At 37.1% G+C, this 18,191-nt stretch overlaps 1 protein-coding gene across 4 annotated transcripts in view; it reads left to right on the forward strand.

The window, feature by feature from the left end:
* ASXL2 (ASXL transcriptional regulator 2) overlaps nucleotides 1–18,191 on the forward strand; it is a 148,447-nt gene that overhangs the window by 94,169 nt on the left and 36,087 nt on the right. For all 4 annotated transcript variants that reach the window (XM_036990622.2, XM_036990623.2, XM_036990625.2 and 1 more), the window contains 2 exons: nucleotides 6,376–6,491; nucleotides 17,953–18,067. In XM_036990622.2, coding sequence (XP_036846517.2) covers nucleotides 6,376–6,491; nucleotides 17,953–18,067 — 231 coding nt within the window. The remainder of the gene's footprint in view (nucleotides 1–6,375; nucleotides 6,492–17,952; nucleotides 18,068–18,191) is intronic.

Here is an 18,191-nt window from a genome sequence, read left to right on the forward strand (position 1 = left end):
TGGAGATAAAAATTGATAAATAAGGTAATTTGTAAGTAGCAGGAGGTAAGCAAAATTAATATATAGCAACCAGCTAACATAGATAATAAATGAAAAATATATATTTACAGTAGCTACATTAACAACAAGAATTCTGAGCAGGACTTTTGTAAGATGCATGCAGAGATGTTGAAACAACTGCATAACCAAAAAGCTGAAAGTATGTTAATTGATCACACCATCCTCCAGGAAAATTCCAAATGAATCAGAGATATAACAAATGTAAATTGTGAAACCAAGTACTAAAGGAAAACATTCATGAATTCCTTTCAAAACCTAAGGCTAGTGAAATTTTTCTGTTGTTTCTGGAAGCATAGGTTTTTATCCCTTGGCTTATTAGCAAACCCACTTCTAAGAATCTACAGATACACTGTCAACAATGCAGACTAGCATACTTTAAGACCAGTGCTTCTCAAACTTGAGCGTGCATCAAAATTACCTGGAGAATTTAGTATAATTCAGATTCCTGGACCCCACCTTCAAAGTTTCTTAACTCAGTAGTCTCTGGGCAGGGATGCAGCATTTTACATTTCCAACAGATATTTAGGTACTGATGGGGGTGGTGTTGGTACAGTTCCTTAGGAACTACTGGTTAACACATTGCAATAATACGAGCAAAAGCCCAGAAAGAACCAAAATACTTTCAAAATCTGGTTGAGGAAATCATGGTACATCTGCACAATGGAATTCTATGCAGCTATTGAAAGGAATGTAGAAGATCTCTGTGGTCTTCTTCTAGGATTTTCCCCAGGATATATTATTTATATTCTGTTAAAAAAAGGTGCTGGACAAGTGTATAGCACATGACTTTTTGCTTAAAGAGATGAATGAAAGTATTAAGATATATTTTCACCAAAACAAAAACACACGTTAAACAAAATGCAAGAATAAAAACTAATAAACAGTCATACCTTGGAGATACTGCAGATTTGGTTCCATGCCACTGCAATAAAGCAAATTATTGCAATAAAGCAAGTCAAATGAGTTTTTGGTTTCTCAGTGCATGTAAAAGTTATGTTTACACTACGTTGTCATCTGTTAAGTGGGCAGTAGCATTGTCTAAAATAAATGCACATACCTTAATTACACACTTTATTGCTAAAAATGCTAACCATTATCTGAGCTTTCAATGAGTTGTAATCACTGATCACAGATCACCATAACAAACACATTAGTGAAAAAGTTTGAAATGAGAATTACCAAATGTGACACTGTAAGTCTGGGGAGAGGAAATTGCTGGACAAAGTACCTCTAAAAACCGAAATCAGTCAAAGGGAGAAATCAAGTTTAAAACCCATTTATTGCTTACAAACTGCAGTCCAGGGCCATCTCTCTCCCCTGCTCCTGAAGGAAGCAAGCCAGCCCCTTCCCTTAAATTATCAGGTTCAGACACACCCTTGGTTGCCCAGGTAATTACCCATTGATATGGAGATGAACTTCTGACACAGAGACACAAAGTGAGCAAATGCTGATGAAAAAATGGCACTGATTTGCTCAATGCAAGGTTGCCACAAACCTTCAATTTGTAAAAATTGCAGTATCTGTGAGGCTCAATAAAGCAAAGTACAGTATGACAGGATATGCCTGTAAATGATTTTTAGGGGAAAGAGGTAATAAAGTGGTATAGACAGGGGAGGGAGCTAGACTTACATGAAAGTTTTACCTAATTAAAATCTTAGTGTACTTCCTAGAAATATGAAACAGCTTAAAGCAAGTGCAAGTGTATGAAAATTTGTGGCATAATGGCATAACTTATGTTGCTGAGTTACTGTAGGATATATCTTAGGTGTGGGAGACAAAGTAATTTTTAAAAAATTTTTATTAAGGTATGATTGATATACACTCTTATGAAGGTTTCACATGAAAAAACAATGTGGTTTCTACATTTACCCATGTTATCAAGTCCCCACCCTTACCCCAATGCAGTCACTGTCCATAAGTGCATCAAGGTGCCACAGATTCACCATGTGCCTTCTCTGTGCTACACTTCTCCCCGTGATCCCCCAAACCATGTGTACTAAACATAATACCCCTCAATCCCCTTCTCCCTCCCTCCCCGCCCTCCCACACCCCTCCCCTTTTGGTAACCACTCGTTCATTCTTGGAGAGACAAAGTAATTTTAAACAGAATTCAGTAGTCTTATTTTCAATATATATTGGTATGTTTTTGAAACTAGATCTAAGAGAAAACAAGTTAATATTTACAGTAATGTTATTAGGAACTAGGATTATCAGAGAAGAAGAAAAGCAATAGAAATATAATATCAGAAAAGTTAAGTGACAGACCTGTAATTTTAAATTTGAATTTGGTATCAATGCATTAATTTTTTAATTTCTCTCATTCTAAAAAGAAGACTTTCCTTGTTTCAACTACTGAAAAATTCTAGAACCACTGGTAGTGATACTTTAAAATTGGTTTTAGGTATTGTATTAGTTTTCTGGGGCTGCTGTAACAGATTAGCACAAACTGGGTGCCTTCAAACAACAGGCATTTATTTTCTCACAGTTCTGTAGTCCAGATGTCTGAAATCAAGGTGTCTGCAATGCTGCACTCCCTACAGAACCTCCTAGGGAGAAATCTGTTCTTTATATTTTCTAGCTTCTGGTGGTTGCTGGCATACTTGCCTCGGGGCTACATCACTCCAATATCTCCCTCTGTTTTCACAGTGCCTCTCCTCTGAGTGTGTCTTCTCTGTATGTCTTAGGATACTTGTTACTGGATTTTGGACACCCTGGGATAATCCAGGATGATCTCATCTCAAGATCTTTAACTTAATTGGATCTGTCAAAACTCCTTTTTCAAATAACATTAATATCACAAGTACTGGGAATTGGGACATGGACATAATTTTTTGGTGACTACCATTCAGCCTACTACCTACTTATTCTGAAAATATACCAAGTTCTCAACTGGCTATGCCTACTAGCTGTGTCCTTTGGCAAGCTAAATTTCCTGATTTGTAAAATTTAGATATCATCACAATATGCAGATGAATATGTACATTTAAAATTTATGTGTAAATATATGTCCTTAAAAATCTTTTTGTATTTTTGTTTGCACAGAAAAATGTCAGTATGATGCAAACCAAAATATATTATGCATTAAGTTACCTCAGAAGGTAGAGTTGGAGGAGTTTGGGTAGAGGTAGGAAGAGAACTTGTACCCACCTTAGAAGGTAGTTACCGTAGTTCAGTGAAATCCTATTCAAACAAACCTAGCACAGTATTGGGCACATAGAAGATACTCAATTCTTGGTTGCTCTAGTTAATAAAACTATGTGTCTCAAAAAGACATACACACCCCTATATTTATCGCAGCACTGTTTACAATAGCCAAGATATAGAAGTAACCTAAGTGTCCATTAGTAGATGAATGGATAAAGAAGATGTGGTTCATATACACAGTGGAATATTACTCAGCCATAAGAAGAAAAATCCTACCACTTGCAATATGGATGAAACTAGAGGGTATTATGTTCAGTGAAATAAGCCTGGCAGAGAAAGACAAGTACCAAATGATTTCACTCATTTGTGGAGAGTATAACAACAAAGCAAAACTGAAGGAAGAAAACAGCAGCACACTCACAGACTCCAAGAAACTAGCGGTTTCCAAAGGGAAGGGGTTGGAGAGGGTTGGTATGGAGGGAGGGGGAAGGGGATTAAGGGGCACTATAATTAGCACTCACAATATAAGTAGGTCACGGGAAAGGCGTATAGCACAGAGAAGACAAGTAATGACTCTAGCATCTTGCTATACTGATGAACAGTGATTGCAGTGGGGTGGGTAGGGGGGACTTGATAATATGGGTGAATGTTGAAACCACAATGTTGCTCATGTGAAACCTTCATAATATTGTATATCAATGATACCTTAATTTAAAAAAATAAAATAATGTGTCTTTGAAGAGAGTATACCTGCTAAAAGGAATTATAAGAGGTAAGTTTTTCAACATGTGTCTAAATCTTGTTGCTGCTTGTAGTTCTGAGTCTCTAATATTTAAAAAACTTAGAACAAAGTTTAAGTTTCATAGAAGTTATGAGACCAGTACTTGGCAGTATGTGAACTCTGGGAGCTGTTCCTCACTGCTGGTTCTTGGAATTTCCATGATTTATTTCAGTTGACATTGAAATATGTTTATGGTTTTATTTGTTAGGCCTTTTGCCTTACGGGGAAACACTCCAAACAACCTGGTAATACCAGATAGCTTTATTGTTTCTTTTCCAGACTGCAAAGTAGAATTCTTATATTCTCTAATAAGATTATTTTTGTTCATTTCTTATTTATTTTCAGGCAGCATTTGAGCCAGGTGAGGAAATGTAAATTCTCAGATTTTGCAAACCATTAAAAAGAAAACATTAAATATTAATCATTTTTTACCTTATTTTCATTACATCTCTCTAAGAATATTTGTCAAATAAAAAAGACAGTAACAAATGTTGACAAGGATGTGGAGAAATGAGAACTCTCATACATTCCTGGTGGAATTGTAAAAATGGTGGAGCCATTCTGGAAAACAGTTCAGCTATTCCTCAAAAAGTTAAACATAGGGTTAAGAATCAGAAATTCCATGTTTAGGTATGAACCCAGGAGAATGGAAAACATGTCCAACACAAAATTCTGCTAACGAATATTCTTTGTGTCATCATTCAGAATGGCCAAAAAGTGGAAACAACCCAAATTTCCATCAGCTAATAAATAAACAAAATGTGTCATTTGCATACAACAGTATATTACTTGATGATAAAAAGGAATATTGATACATGCTTTAACATGGATGAATCTTCGAAACACGCTAAATGAAAAAAACCAGTCCAGCACAAAAAAGCACGTATTGTATGAGTCCTAAGGTAGATGAGTCCTAAGGTAGATTGCCTAGGACTAGGGACATAGGTAGGGAAGAGTGGAGTGACAGCTAACCAGTACAGGGTATTTTGGTAGATGATGAAAAATGATTGTGGTGATGATTGTACAACTTTACAAATACATTAAAAGCCATTGAACTTTACATTTTGGGTGAATTATGTGGTAGGTAAATTATATCATAAAGCTATTATTTTAAAAAGTTGGTCAGCAACTACGTGCACTGAGGACATGGTTTCTTTTCACTGTTCAACCATGAAGAATTATCCAACTTCATTTTTATGATACAATTTTTAATGTCATGCTGTACATCAGTTCTTTCTCATTTATGAACCTTATACGGATTGGGATGCAAAGCTGAAGCTAAGCATGATAAGTCATCTTGATGTTATCTGCTGTTGTCCTCAAAATGTTATCTATTGTGTATTCCTTTATTGGAACATCAGTTGAAAATACTGTTCTCCAAATCTTGTGTTTCCAACAAACCACAGCTCTGCATTTTCATGTCAGATAGCTGCTACTGGTATACTTTATATGGTATCTGAAAGCTCTTAAGCCATGTCATGGGATGCCATTTTGCCATCCAGGCCATTTCAGTCCAGCTGCAATGGAAGGAGATGGCATGTACTCTTCAGAACTTATCTTTTAGCAGTATTTTTTTTTGTATCATTAATCTACAATTACATGAGCAGTATTTTTTTTAAGGAGCCTGAATCAGCAATTTCTTGTTTCTTGTAAGAAATAATACAATGTTGAGCTTTATAAAACATAAAGATCTGGTTGCTATTGATTATAAGGTATAGGCTCTTGAAAGGAAACCTTCATTCACATATGACTGAGGTTTGACTAAGCTCTAATGGGATATAAAATAGCTGGTGATTAAGTAAAGTGTGGTTTTACCCTGTGCAAACCTATATTGATTCCATTAAAGAAATCCTAAAGTGCCCTCTCCCACTGGTAGGCCTGAAACTATTGATTTAGGAGATGAAAGAATTTAGGAGTTAAAGCTATGGTGAAGTTTTGAGGCCTTATTATCTTCATGTTAAAGATAGGGAAAACTGGGACCCATCTATCAATCCAGGGCTCTTCCACTATGTCATGTTGTTAATAGATTTACCTAACATACATACTGGCCAATGGGCTCTAGAATCTTTTCTAAGTTTTATCTAATTTGATGAATCATAGTTATAGTCTGCTTCCTGCTTCTTCAATCAATTCTGCTGAAAAATTAAACAATGGAAAGTAATGAATACTAACACCCATCCCTTCCCCATCCTATCATCCTTCACTAGAACTTACTGAGGAAATAAACTGAAAAGGGAGGCTGTTTGCAGTAGAACTCCAAAAAGAAGATCCTTCCCAAAAGTGTTTGGTCATAGTTCTTAATTCAGGTAGCAGCATATGATGGGGGAAGGAATGGTGTTTGAGATCAACTCTGATAACAAAATCTTTCATTGTCACTTTTCCCTCCCTAGTATCGTCTAGACTGTCACAGCCATCCTCTCCCCAGTCAGGCTGCCCATCACCCACCATCCCAGCAGGTAAAGTCATTTCTCCATCACAGAAGCACAGCAAGAAGGCACTAAAGCAGGTAATCATGCTACTCTGTGTTTATCAAAAGTATAATCTCCTATATTTAAAACACATGGCTGCAGTCACTGAAAATTTCATAAAAGAACATTAGGTCCCTTTGAGGAGAAATTTCTTGCAGTTCCCAGTCTGGATTTAATAACTAATGCACCTGTGTTATAGGTTTGTGGTAGATAATTCTTTTTATCACATTTTAAAGTTCCCCATTAGGTCCAAATTTGCCAAGAGGTTTCCATTGTGTATGTATGTGTGTTTTTTAAAATTATGAATAAGTGTTGAATTTTCCAGGTGTCTTTTCATCAACATTTGTTGAAATGATCAGGTAGCTTTTCTCTTTAAATCTACTAATATACAATTGATTCCATAGCTAGATTTTCTAATGTTAATCTGTACCTAGCCTTCTGGAATAAACTCCATGTGTTTGTCACATATTTTTAATATGCTCTGGAGTTTTTTTAAGATTTTGGTAAGGATTTTGCTGTTCTCTTGCACTTATCCTTGTACAATTTTGGAATCAGGATTGTTCTAGCATCATAAAATACGTTGTGTAGCTCTCTGTATCTTTCTGGACTTTGGGGAAAGAACTGTAGAAATTACCTTTTCCTTGAAAATAAATATCTTTTAAAATTGTTTTCCTAGCATTTCAGTTTCATTTACGGTTACTGGTCTCTTGATATTCCATATTTTGAGCCAATCTTAGAAGTTTATTTTTCTTTGAAAATGGTCCATTTCACCTGATTTTTTTTTTTTCAGAGGGCATCTCTCATATTTATTGATCAAATGGTTGTTAACAACAATAAAATTCTGTATAGGGGAGTCAATGCTCAATGCACAATCATTAATCCACCCTAAGCCTAATTCTCGTCAGTCTCCAATCTTCTGAAGCATAACGAACAAGTTCTTACATGGTGAACAAATTTTTACATAGTGAATAAGTTCTTACATGGTGAACAGTACAAGGGCAGTCATCACAGAAACTTTCGGTTTTGATCACGCATTATGAACTATAAACAATCAGGTCAAATATGAATATTCGTTTGACTTTTATACTTGATTTATATGTGGATCCCACATTTCTCCCTTTATTATTATTATTATTTTTATTCTTAATAAAGTGCTGAAGTGGTAGGTAGATGCAAGATAAAGGTAGAAAACATAGTTTAGTGTTGTAAGAGAGCAAATGTAGATGATCAGGTGTGCCTGTAGACTATGTGTTAATCCAAGCTAGACAAGGGCATTAAAACATCCACGGATGCAGAAGATTTCTCTCAAAACAGGGGGGTGAGGTTCTAAGCCTCACTACTGTTGATCCACAATTTCTCACCTGATGGCCCCCCAGCGACTGTGCCTGTCTTAGGTTATTCCTCCCTTGAGGAATCTTACCCGTCTCTGGCTAACCAGTCATCTTCCAGGGCCATACAGGGAGATGTAAAGTTGGTAAGTGAGAGAGAGAGAAGCCATAATGTTTGAAAAGGTTAGCTTTTTACTTCTTTGCAGATTTATGCCCTGTGGCTTCTATGCCCAGCATTTGTCTTGAGGTATCTTTACCACTTGGAGGAATTATGATACTTGGTAAATTCGATATGAGGCACAAATTCTACTTAAGGGTTGTAGTTAGGAAGGAAGAAGAAAAGCTATAGAGGTAGCAGATGGAAGAAAACATGGGAGGATTGATTATTTCTTTGACATATCTTCTTGGAGAGTACCTTAAGCATGTATAGGTTTAAACTACTAACTAAATTGCACACACACATTAACAATATAGGAATACAGTTACATAACCAAAGCAGATCTATAATTACCAGCCATCTCCAGTGAAGCCAAGAAAACCAGTTAGGCACCCTAGGCATTTGTGAAAATTTGTCTATGATATGATGGATATTGTCCAACTGTACTTGAACAATCTGAGAGAAATCAGACAAATTAAAACAACCCATTCCTGGGAACTGTTCACATCCCATATGTTCTTTTAACAGTAGAAAGTCTGTAGTTGTAAGATTTTGGAGCGCTACAACTTGCACTTCTCCTAATTCTTGGTTGAGTTCCAACAGTATAGATCCAGTCAAATTTGTTGTTTTACTGTATGCACAGGCCAGCTTAGATATCTCCTTCTTCATTCCAATGGTAAGTCCAGGAACTGGTGGGATGGATGCAGCTACAACTGCAGCATCACCTGGATCTTTGTTGAGGTTTTTTGATGATCATCTTCTGGTATGACTCTTCCAGAGAGTGCTGATGTTGGAAGTTCTTCTTCATATTGTATCTTAGTTCATTTTCTGGGTAGCCAAATTAGGCTTTGATCCTCTGTATAAACACAAACAGACCCTTTGCCCACACTTTGACATGCCCTCTATACGACTGTGCAGAACTCATTGGAGGTCAGCACACAGGAACTGCTTTTTAATTTTTTTAATTTTTTTTAATTTTTATTAAGAGAAAGGAATATTATCAGAAAAGAGTACCTCCATAGCTGATCATCTGACACCCTTTAAGTGATCAAAATTAAGGATATTTAAAGCATGCATTAATTGTTGATTTACAGTTAGTTTTATCCTATCAAGAAGTAATCCCCCTTTCTTTCTTTCTTTTTTTTTTATCTTTAATCTACACTTACATGAAGAATATTATGTTTACTAGGCTCTCCCCTATACCAGGTCCCCCCTATAAACCCCTTTACAGTCACTGTCCATCAGCATAGCAAAATGTTATAGAATCACTACTTGTCTTCTCTGTGTTGTACAGCCCTCCCCTTTCTCCCTCCCCCTCCATGCATGCTAATCTTAATACCCCCTTTCTTCTTCTCCCGCCTTTATCCCTCACTACCCACCCATCCTCCCCAGTCCCTTTCCCTTTGGTACCTGTTAGTCCATTTTTGGGTTCTGTAATTCCGCTGCTGTTTTGTTCCTTCAGTTTTTCCTTTGTTCTTATACTTCACAGATGAGTGAAATCATTTGGTATTTCTCTTTCTCTGCTTGGCTTATTTCACTGAGCATAATACCCTCAAGCTCCATCCATGTTGCTGCAAATGGTAGGATTTGCCCTCTTCTTATGGCTCAGTAGTATTCCGTTGTGTATATGTACCAAATCTTCTTTATCCATTCATCTACCGATGGACATTTAGGTTGCTTCCAATTCTTGGCTATTGTAAATAGTACTGCAGTAAACATAGGGGTGCATCTGTCTTTCTCAAACTTGATTGCTGCGTTCTTAGGGTAAATTCCTAGAAGTGGAATTCCTGGGTCAAATGGTAGGTCTGTTTTGAGCATTTTGATGAACCTCCATACTGCTTTCCACAATGGTTGAACTAATTCACATTCCCACCGGCAGTGTAGGAGGGTTCCCCTTTCTCCACAGCCTCGCCAACATTTGTTGTTGTTTGTCTTTTGGATGGCAGCCATCCTTACTGGTGTGAGGTGATATCTCATTGTAGTTTTAATTTGCATTTCTCTGATAATTAGCAATGTGGAGCATCTTTTCATGTGTCTGTTGGCCATCTGTATTTCTTATTTGGAGAACTGTCTGTTCAGTTCCTCTGCCCATTTTTTAATTGGATTATTTGTTTTTTGGTTGTTGAGGCATGTGAGCTCTTTATATATTTTGGACGTCAAGCCTTTATTGGACCTGTCATTTACAAATATATTCTCCCATACTGTAGGGTTCTTTTTGTTCTATTGATGGTGTCTTTTGCTGTACAGAAGCTTTTCAGCTTAATGTAGCTCCACTTGTTCATTTTTGCTGTTGTTTTCCTTGCCCGGGGAGATATGTTCAAGAAGAGGTCACTCATGTTTATGTCTAAAAGGCTTCTGCCTATGTTTTTTTCTAAGAGTTTTATGGTTTCATGACTTACATTCAGGTCTTTGATCCATTTCAAATTTACTTTTGTGTATGGGGTTAGACAATGGTCCAGTTTCATTCTCCTACATGTAGCTGTCCAGTTTTGCCAGCACCATCTGTTGAAGAGACTGTCATTTCACCATTGTATGTCCATGGCTCCTTTATCAAATATTAATTGACCATATATGTTTGGGTTAATGTCTGGAGTCTCTAATCTGTTCCACCTGTGGCTCTGTTCTTGTGCCAGTACCAAATTGTCTTGATTACTATGGCTTTGTAGTAGAGCTTGAAGTTGGGGAGTGAGATCCCCCCTACTTTATTCTTCTTTCTCAGGATTGCTTTGGCTATTCGGGATCATTGGTGTTTCCATATGAATTTTTGAATTATTTGTTCCAGTTCATTGAAGAATGTTGCTGGTAATTTGATAGGGATTGTGTCAAATCTGTATATTGCTATGGGCAGGATGGCCATTTTGATGATATTAATTCTACCTAGCCATGAGCATGGGATGAGTTTCCATTTGTTAGTGTCCCCTTTAATTTTTCTTAAGAGTGACTTGTAGTTTTCAGGGTATAGGTGTTTCACTTCCTTGGTTAGGTTTATTCCTAGGTATTTTATTCTTTTTGATGCAGTTGTGAATGAAATTGATTTCCTGATTTCTCTTTCTATTAGTTCATTGTTAGTGTATACGAAACCTACAGATTTCTGTGTGTTAATTTTGTATCCTGCAACTTTGCTGTATTCTGATATCAGTTCTAGTAGTTTTGGAGTGGAGTCTTTAGGGTTTTTTATGTACAATATCATATCATCTGCAAATAGTGAGAGTTTAACTTCTTCTTTACCAATCTGGATTCCTTGTATTTCGTTGTTTTGTCTGATTGCCGTGGCTAGGACCTCTAGTACTATGTTAAATAACAGTGGGGAGAGTGGGCATCCCTGTCTAGTTCCTGATCTCAGAGGAAAAGCTTTCAGCTTCTCGCTGTTCAGTATAATGTTGGCTGTGGGTTTATCATATATGGCCTTTATTATGTTGAGGTACTTGCCCTCTATTACCATTTTGCTGAGAGTTTTTATCATGAATGGATGTTGAATTTTGTCAAATGCTTTTTCAGCATCTATGGAGATGATCATGTGGTTTTTGTCTTTCTTTTTGTTGATGTGGTGGATGATGATGATGGATTTTTGAATGTTGTACCATCCTTGCATCCCTGGGATGAATCCCACTTCGTCATGGTGTATGATCCTTTTGATATGCTGTTGAATTCTGTTTGCTAATATTTTATTGAGTATTTTTGCATATACATTCATCAGGGATATTGGTCTGTAATTTTCTTTTTTGGTGGGGTCTTTGCCTGGTTTTGGTATTAGGGTGATGTTGGCTTCATAGAATGAGTTTGGGAGTATTCCCTCCTCTTCTATTTTAGGAAAACTTTAAGGAGAATGGGTATTATGTCTTCTCTGTGTGTCTGATAAAATTCCGAGGTAAATCCGTCCTGCCCCGGGGTTTTGTTCTCGGGTAGTTTTTTGATTACCGATTGAATTTCTTTGCTCGTAATTGGTTTGTTTAACTTTTGTGTTTCTTCCGTGGTCAGTCTTGGGAGGTTGTATTTTTCTAGGAAGTTGTCCATTTCTTCTAGGTTTTCCAGCTTGTTGGCATATAGGTTTTCATAGTAGGCTTTAATAATTCTTTGTATTTCTGTGGAGTCTGTCGTGATTTTTCCATTCTTATTTCTGATTCTGTTGATTTGTGTTGATTCTCTTTTTCTCTTAATAAGTTTGGCTAGAGGCTTATCTATTTTGTTTATTTTCTCCAAGAACCAGCTCTTGGTTTTGTTGATTTTTGCTATTGTTTTATTCTTCTCAATTTTGTTTATTTCTTCTCTGATCTTTATTATGTCCCTCCTTTCGCTGACTTTAGGCCTCATTTGTTCTTCTTTTTCCAGTTTCGATAATTGTGATGTTAGACTATTCATTTGGGATTGTTCTTACTTCTTCAAGTGTGCCTGGATCACTATATACTTTCCTCTTAAGACTGCTTTTGCTGCATCCCACAGAAGTTGGGGCTTTGTGTTGTTGTTGTCATTTGTTTCTATATATTCCTTGATCTCTATTTTGATTTGTTCATTGATCCATTGATTATTTAGAAGCATGTTGTTAAGCCTCCATGTGTTTGTGAGCCTTTTTGTTATCTTTGTAGAATTTATTTCAAGTTTTATACCTGTGTGGTCTGAAAAATTGGTTGGTAGAATTTCAATATTGTGGAATTTACTGAGGCTCTTTTTGTGGGCCAGTATGTGGTCTATTCTGGAGAATGTTCCATGTGCACTTGAGAAGAATGTGTATCCTGTTGCTTTTGGGTTTAGAGTTCTATAGATGTCTATTAGGTCCATTTGTTCTAGTGTGTTTTTCAGTGCCTCTGTGTCCTTACTTATTTTCTGTCTGGTGGATCTATCTATCCATTGGAGTGAGTGGTGTGTTGAAGTCTCCTAAAATGAGTGCATTGCATTCTATTTCCTCCTTTAATTCTGTTAGTATTTGTTTCACATATGCTGGTGCTCCTGTATTGGGTGCATATATATTTAGAATGGTTATATCCTCTTGTTGGACTGATCCCTTTATCATTATGTAGTGTCCTTCTTTATCTCTTGCTACTTTCTTTGTTTTGAAGTCTATTTTGTCTGATATTAGTACTGCAACCCCTGCTTTCTTTTCGCTGTTGTTTGCCTGAAATATGTTTCTCCATCCCTTGATTTTTAGTCTGTGCCTGTCTTTGGGCTTGAGGTGAGTTTCTTGTAAGCAGCATATAGATGGGTCTTGCTTTGTTATCCATTCTTTTACTCTGTATCTTTTGATTGGTGCATTAAGTCCATTTACATTTAGGGTGACTATTGAGAGATACGTACTTATTGCCATTGCAGGCTTCAGATTCGTGGTTACCAAAGGTTCAAGGTTAGCTTCTTTAGTATCTTACTGCCTAACTTAGCTTGCTTATTGAGCTGTTATATACACTGTCTGGAGATTCTTTTCTTCTCTCCCTTCTTATTCCTCCTCCTCCATTCTTCATATGTTGTGAGTTTTGTTCTGTGCTCTTTTTAGGAGTGCTCCCATCTAGAGCAGTCCCTGTAAGATGCCCTGTAGAGGTGGTTTGTGGGAAGCAAATTCCCTCAGCTTTTGCTTGTCTGGGAATTGTTTAATCCTGCCATCATATTTAATGATAGTCGTGCTGGATACAGTATCCTTGGTTCAAGGCCCTTCTGTTTCATTGCATTAAGTATATCATGCCATTCTCTTCTGGCCTGTAGGGTTTCTGTTGAGAAGTCTGATGATAGCCTGATGGGTTTTCCTTTATAGGTGACCTTTTTCTCTCTAGCTACCTTTAAAACTCTTTCCTTGTCCTTGATCCTTGCCATTTTAATTATTATGTGTCTTGGTGTTGTCCTCCTTGAATCCTTTCTGTTGGGGGTTCTGTGTATTTCCGTGGTCTGTTCGATTATTTCCTCCCCCAGTTTGGGGAAGTTTTCAGCAATTAGTTCTTTAAAGACACTTTCTATCCCTTTTCCTCTCTCTTCTTCTTCTGGTACCCCTATAACACGGATAGTGTTCCTTTTGGATTGGTCACATAGTTCTCTACGTATTGTTTTGTTCCTGGAGATCCTTTTATCTCTCTCTATGTCAGCTTCTATACGTTCCCGTTCTCTGGTTTCTATTCCATCAATGGCCTCTTGCATCTTATCCATTGTGCTTATAAATCCTTCCAGGGTTTGTTTGACTTCTGTGATCTCCTTCCTGACATCTGTGATCTCCCTCCGGACTTCATCCCATTGCTCTTGCATTTTTCTCTGTGTCTCTGTCAGCATGTTCATGATTTTTATTTTGAATTCTTTTTCAGGAAGACTGGTTAGGTCTGTCTCCTTCTCAGGTGTTGCCTCTGTGATCTTTGTCTGCCTGTAGTTTTGCCTTTTCATGGTGATAAAGATAGTTTGCAGAGCTGGTACGAGGGACGGCTGGAAGAGCTTTCCTTCTTTTTGGTCTGTGGCCTTCCTGTCCTGGGAGAATAGCGACCTCTAGTGGCTTGTGCTTGGCAGCTGTGCGCAGACAGGGCTTCTGCTTCCTGCCCGGCTGCTATGGCGTTTATCTTGGCTGTTGCTGTGGGCATGGCCTGGCTCTGGCTCCTGCTCCAAAATGGTGGAGCCCCGTTGGAGGGGGAGTGGCAGGGAGGCTATTTATCTCCGTAAGAGGCCTCCGTGCTCCCTGCTGTCCAGGGGGTTAGAGTGCCCAGAGATCCCCAGATTCCCTGCCTCTAGACTAAGTGTCCTGCCCTGCCCCTTTAAGACTTCCAAAAAGCACTCTCCAAACCAAAACAACAGCAACAAAAAAAAAAAAAAGAAAGAAAGAAGAAAGAAATTAAATAAATAATTAAAAGAAAAGAAAAACGCACGATTTTCTTTGCCCTCAGGTGCCGGTCTCAGGCACCTGTTCAACCGTCTTGCTGCCCTGTTTCCCTAGTATTGGGGTCCCTGTCCCTTTAAGACTTCCTAAAAGCACTCGCCAAAAAAAAAAAAAAAAAAGAGAGGAAAAAAAATGGCCGCTCCCGTTTCTTTGTTCTATGGCGTCAGCTTCAGGCACCTGCTCACCGGTCCTGCCGCCCTGTTTCCCTAGTATCCAGGACCCCACGCATGCATTGTGTCTGTGCTCTGGTCCGGATGGCTGGGGCTGGTTGTTCAGCAGTCCTGGGCTCCTTCTCCCTCCCTGCTGACTCCTCTCCTCCCGCCGGGAGCTGGGGGGAGGGGCGCTCAGGTCCTGCCGGGCCAGGGCTTGTATCTTACCCCTTTCGCGAGGCGCTGAGTTCTCGCAGTTGTGGATGTGGTCTGGTTTTTGTCCTGTGTCCTCTGGTCTCTATTTTAGGAAGAGTTGTCTTTGTTATATTTTCATAGATATATGTGGTTTTGGGAGGAGATTTCTGCTGCTCTACTCATGCTGCCATCTTGGCCCCGCCCCCCTGATTTTTTAGAATCAGTTACACATAGTATTTTTTCTCTTTACTGTTCCATACTATTGCTCATTTTTAATGTATCTTCTTTTTTTCCAATACTACTTACCTATTTATTGGACTTTTCAAAGAACTAGCTTTTGATTTTTCTTGAAATAAAATGATTAGTACAGATACTAGTGATTAAGGAAACAAAATAACAAGACTGCCTTTATCCTCAGATAGGTATAAAGAGTTTAATTATACCAAGCACAGCAAGTGTTTGGGAAAATGGCTACTTTGATGGAATATAAATTATTAAAGCCATGAGGAGAGAAATTTTGTAATATCTATTAAAATGTAAATGCATTTACCCCTTCTCAAAACAGAAAAATATGTACATGCATACACAAACACATAGAACAATATTTGCATTAAAATTTATAATCGCAAAATCTTGCAAGTAGTCTAAATATATCAATTAGGGTATTCCTTGATAAACAATGGCACACCCATATGCTGGTCAGTTATACAAGGTTAAAAGTTTACTTTGTAATGAGGTTAATCTTTATAGGTAGTTGTAAAAACACCACTATAATGTTGAATCATTAAAATTAAATTGTTATTATAACATGTAGGACATGATACCATTTATAAAAATATACACATACCCACAAAACAACATTATATTTTTAATAGAAACATGTATACACACATAAATACATGCATACAATATGAGTTTAAAAAAGAGCTCAGCGAGGAAAAATATATTCATGACCAGTTACCTCTGCGGATTGGGGACCAAGGCTAAGTGGTGGTCAAAAGATAATTTAGCTTTATGTTTGAATTAAATAGTAAAAATATATGATGTGTTATCTATATAATTAAAAATTTTTTAAATTGTTTTAACCAAAGTGCCTTATTAAAAGATGTCCAGAAATTGATAAAATTAATTACTGCCTGCCTAGATATCCTGTATCAGTAAATTGTATTTTGTACGTTGTAGAGAAATTTATATTGAATTATAAATTCTTTGGGAAATTTTTAAGAGTATAAGATGCTTCTTTTCCACAGGGAACAGGCAAATATTTTCTTAAGCCTTGTTAACTAATTCATGTCATGTAAACTACTCCTGTATTATACTCCTGCAACCCCAGAAGTCAAATTTTGTCAAATTTAATGAAATAAATTAGCTTATTGGTATGTACAGTAAGGTCTAGTTTCCTTCCAGTGTACATTTTTCATAGTAAATAAGGTGAGAAAAATTACTCCAATATCAATTTTCCTTTCCTTTAGTGGAGGTTTTTTTGTTGTTTCTTCTTTTTTAAATTTTAAATAGAATTAGGAACAGGATTTTAAAACTGTGTACAGGGGAAATTGTGTACAGTTCTTAAATAGACTATAGTTCTTTTTCCATCATCTGTCTGAATTTACGTGATCACAGCAGAAAAAGATAAGATCAAATGGTTCTATTAAATTTTGCATTAACCTAGAATGACCTGGATACTGTGAGTAGCAAGGAAAGAATAATTAGTGGCTGCCACCCAGGAAGACTACTAACAATTTCTGTTGTGATTGCAAAAAATGAGAGATAAGCTATAATCAGTGTGGTCAGACAACACTGACTTTTTATACATTGTGCTTCTGATTCCCCTATTATAAATGTTATGGGTGAATGTAAGCCAGATAGCTGACTCCATCGACTGCTTTTCTCCATTAACAGCTTAGATCAGGGAGATCACTTGTTTTGCCACTGTGCCTTTATAACATAGCCAGAGATTTGTATGCATGTGAAGTGGGAGAAAACTACAGCATATTGTGAAGAAAGAATGGGAAACAAGCAGCCAGTTATTCCACACTTTCTGTCTTGAATGTTAATGCTTAAGCTGGCAGTTTTTCAACTTTTCCTGAAATGTAGCTTTACTTAAAGTTGTCTTTTTTGTTTTTCACCTTGAGTTAAGAATTTGCCTTCATATACCTTCATGATTAAAATCTGGGAAATTATTTGTCCTTTTGTTTAGTGTAATACATTCTTTAGACTAAGAACATCATGGAAATAAAATGAAAATACTCTGAAATAACCAGAAGGGAACCTCACTGTTGTTAGAAGCAGTATTTTCTCCTCTTCCTTCCCTTCTGTTTTTGTTATATTGCTGAAAATTGCTGAGATTTGATCACTGGTCCAGTTCTCGCTGCTTTTACTAAAACTCAAACTCAAGTAGTTATTTACAACCATTTGTCAAAATGTAGCACCTCTAAAAGATACATAAGCTAAATATTTACATTTCTACATAGAGTTGATGCAAATGAGACTCTTTTTGGTACAGGTCTTAGAATTCTGCCCATTTCTATAAATGACTTGAAAACATCTCATTCTCTGCTACCATAGCTTACTCGTGATATTAAGTTCTAAAAAATGTTAGTGACTATTTCTCAAATTTATAGAAAGGAGTAATACCGGCAAAAAATATCCAAACTCTTAAGGATCATTTAGGCCTTGTGCTTAATTGGTATAATTTAGGTTTTTATTTATTTTGATAGATTCCAAAGAAATTGGATGATCATCCTGCTTCTCACCACTTAAAAAGCAGTCATTTACTTTTTGTTAGTGCTAAAAATGAATTTGTTCTCTTTCTTACAGCTGGTTTTCTCTTCCTAGGCTCTGAAACAGCAGCAGAAGCAGCAGGGCAGGCCGAGCATGGCCGTGCCCTCCAGCCAGCCCCTCTCTCTGAAGACCGTCAGAGCGGCCAGTGACTCTGTGCCTGCCAGACCCGGTAGGCCAATGAGTGTCTTTTCAGTGGAAGGTCCTTTTCCTGGTATTTTTGTGTTGGTTTTTCAAATTTGTGTATCATTTACTTTTAAATTACTACATTTTTATTTATACAAACCTTAATCATC

Source organism: Manis javanica, chromosome 1 (genome assembly GCF_040802235.1).
Source record: "Manis javanica isolate MJ-LG chromosome 1, MJ_LKY, whole genome shotgun sequence".
Lineage (NCBI taxonomy): Eukaryota > Metazoa > Chordata > Mammalia > Pholidota > Manidae > Manis > Manis javanica.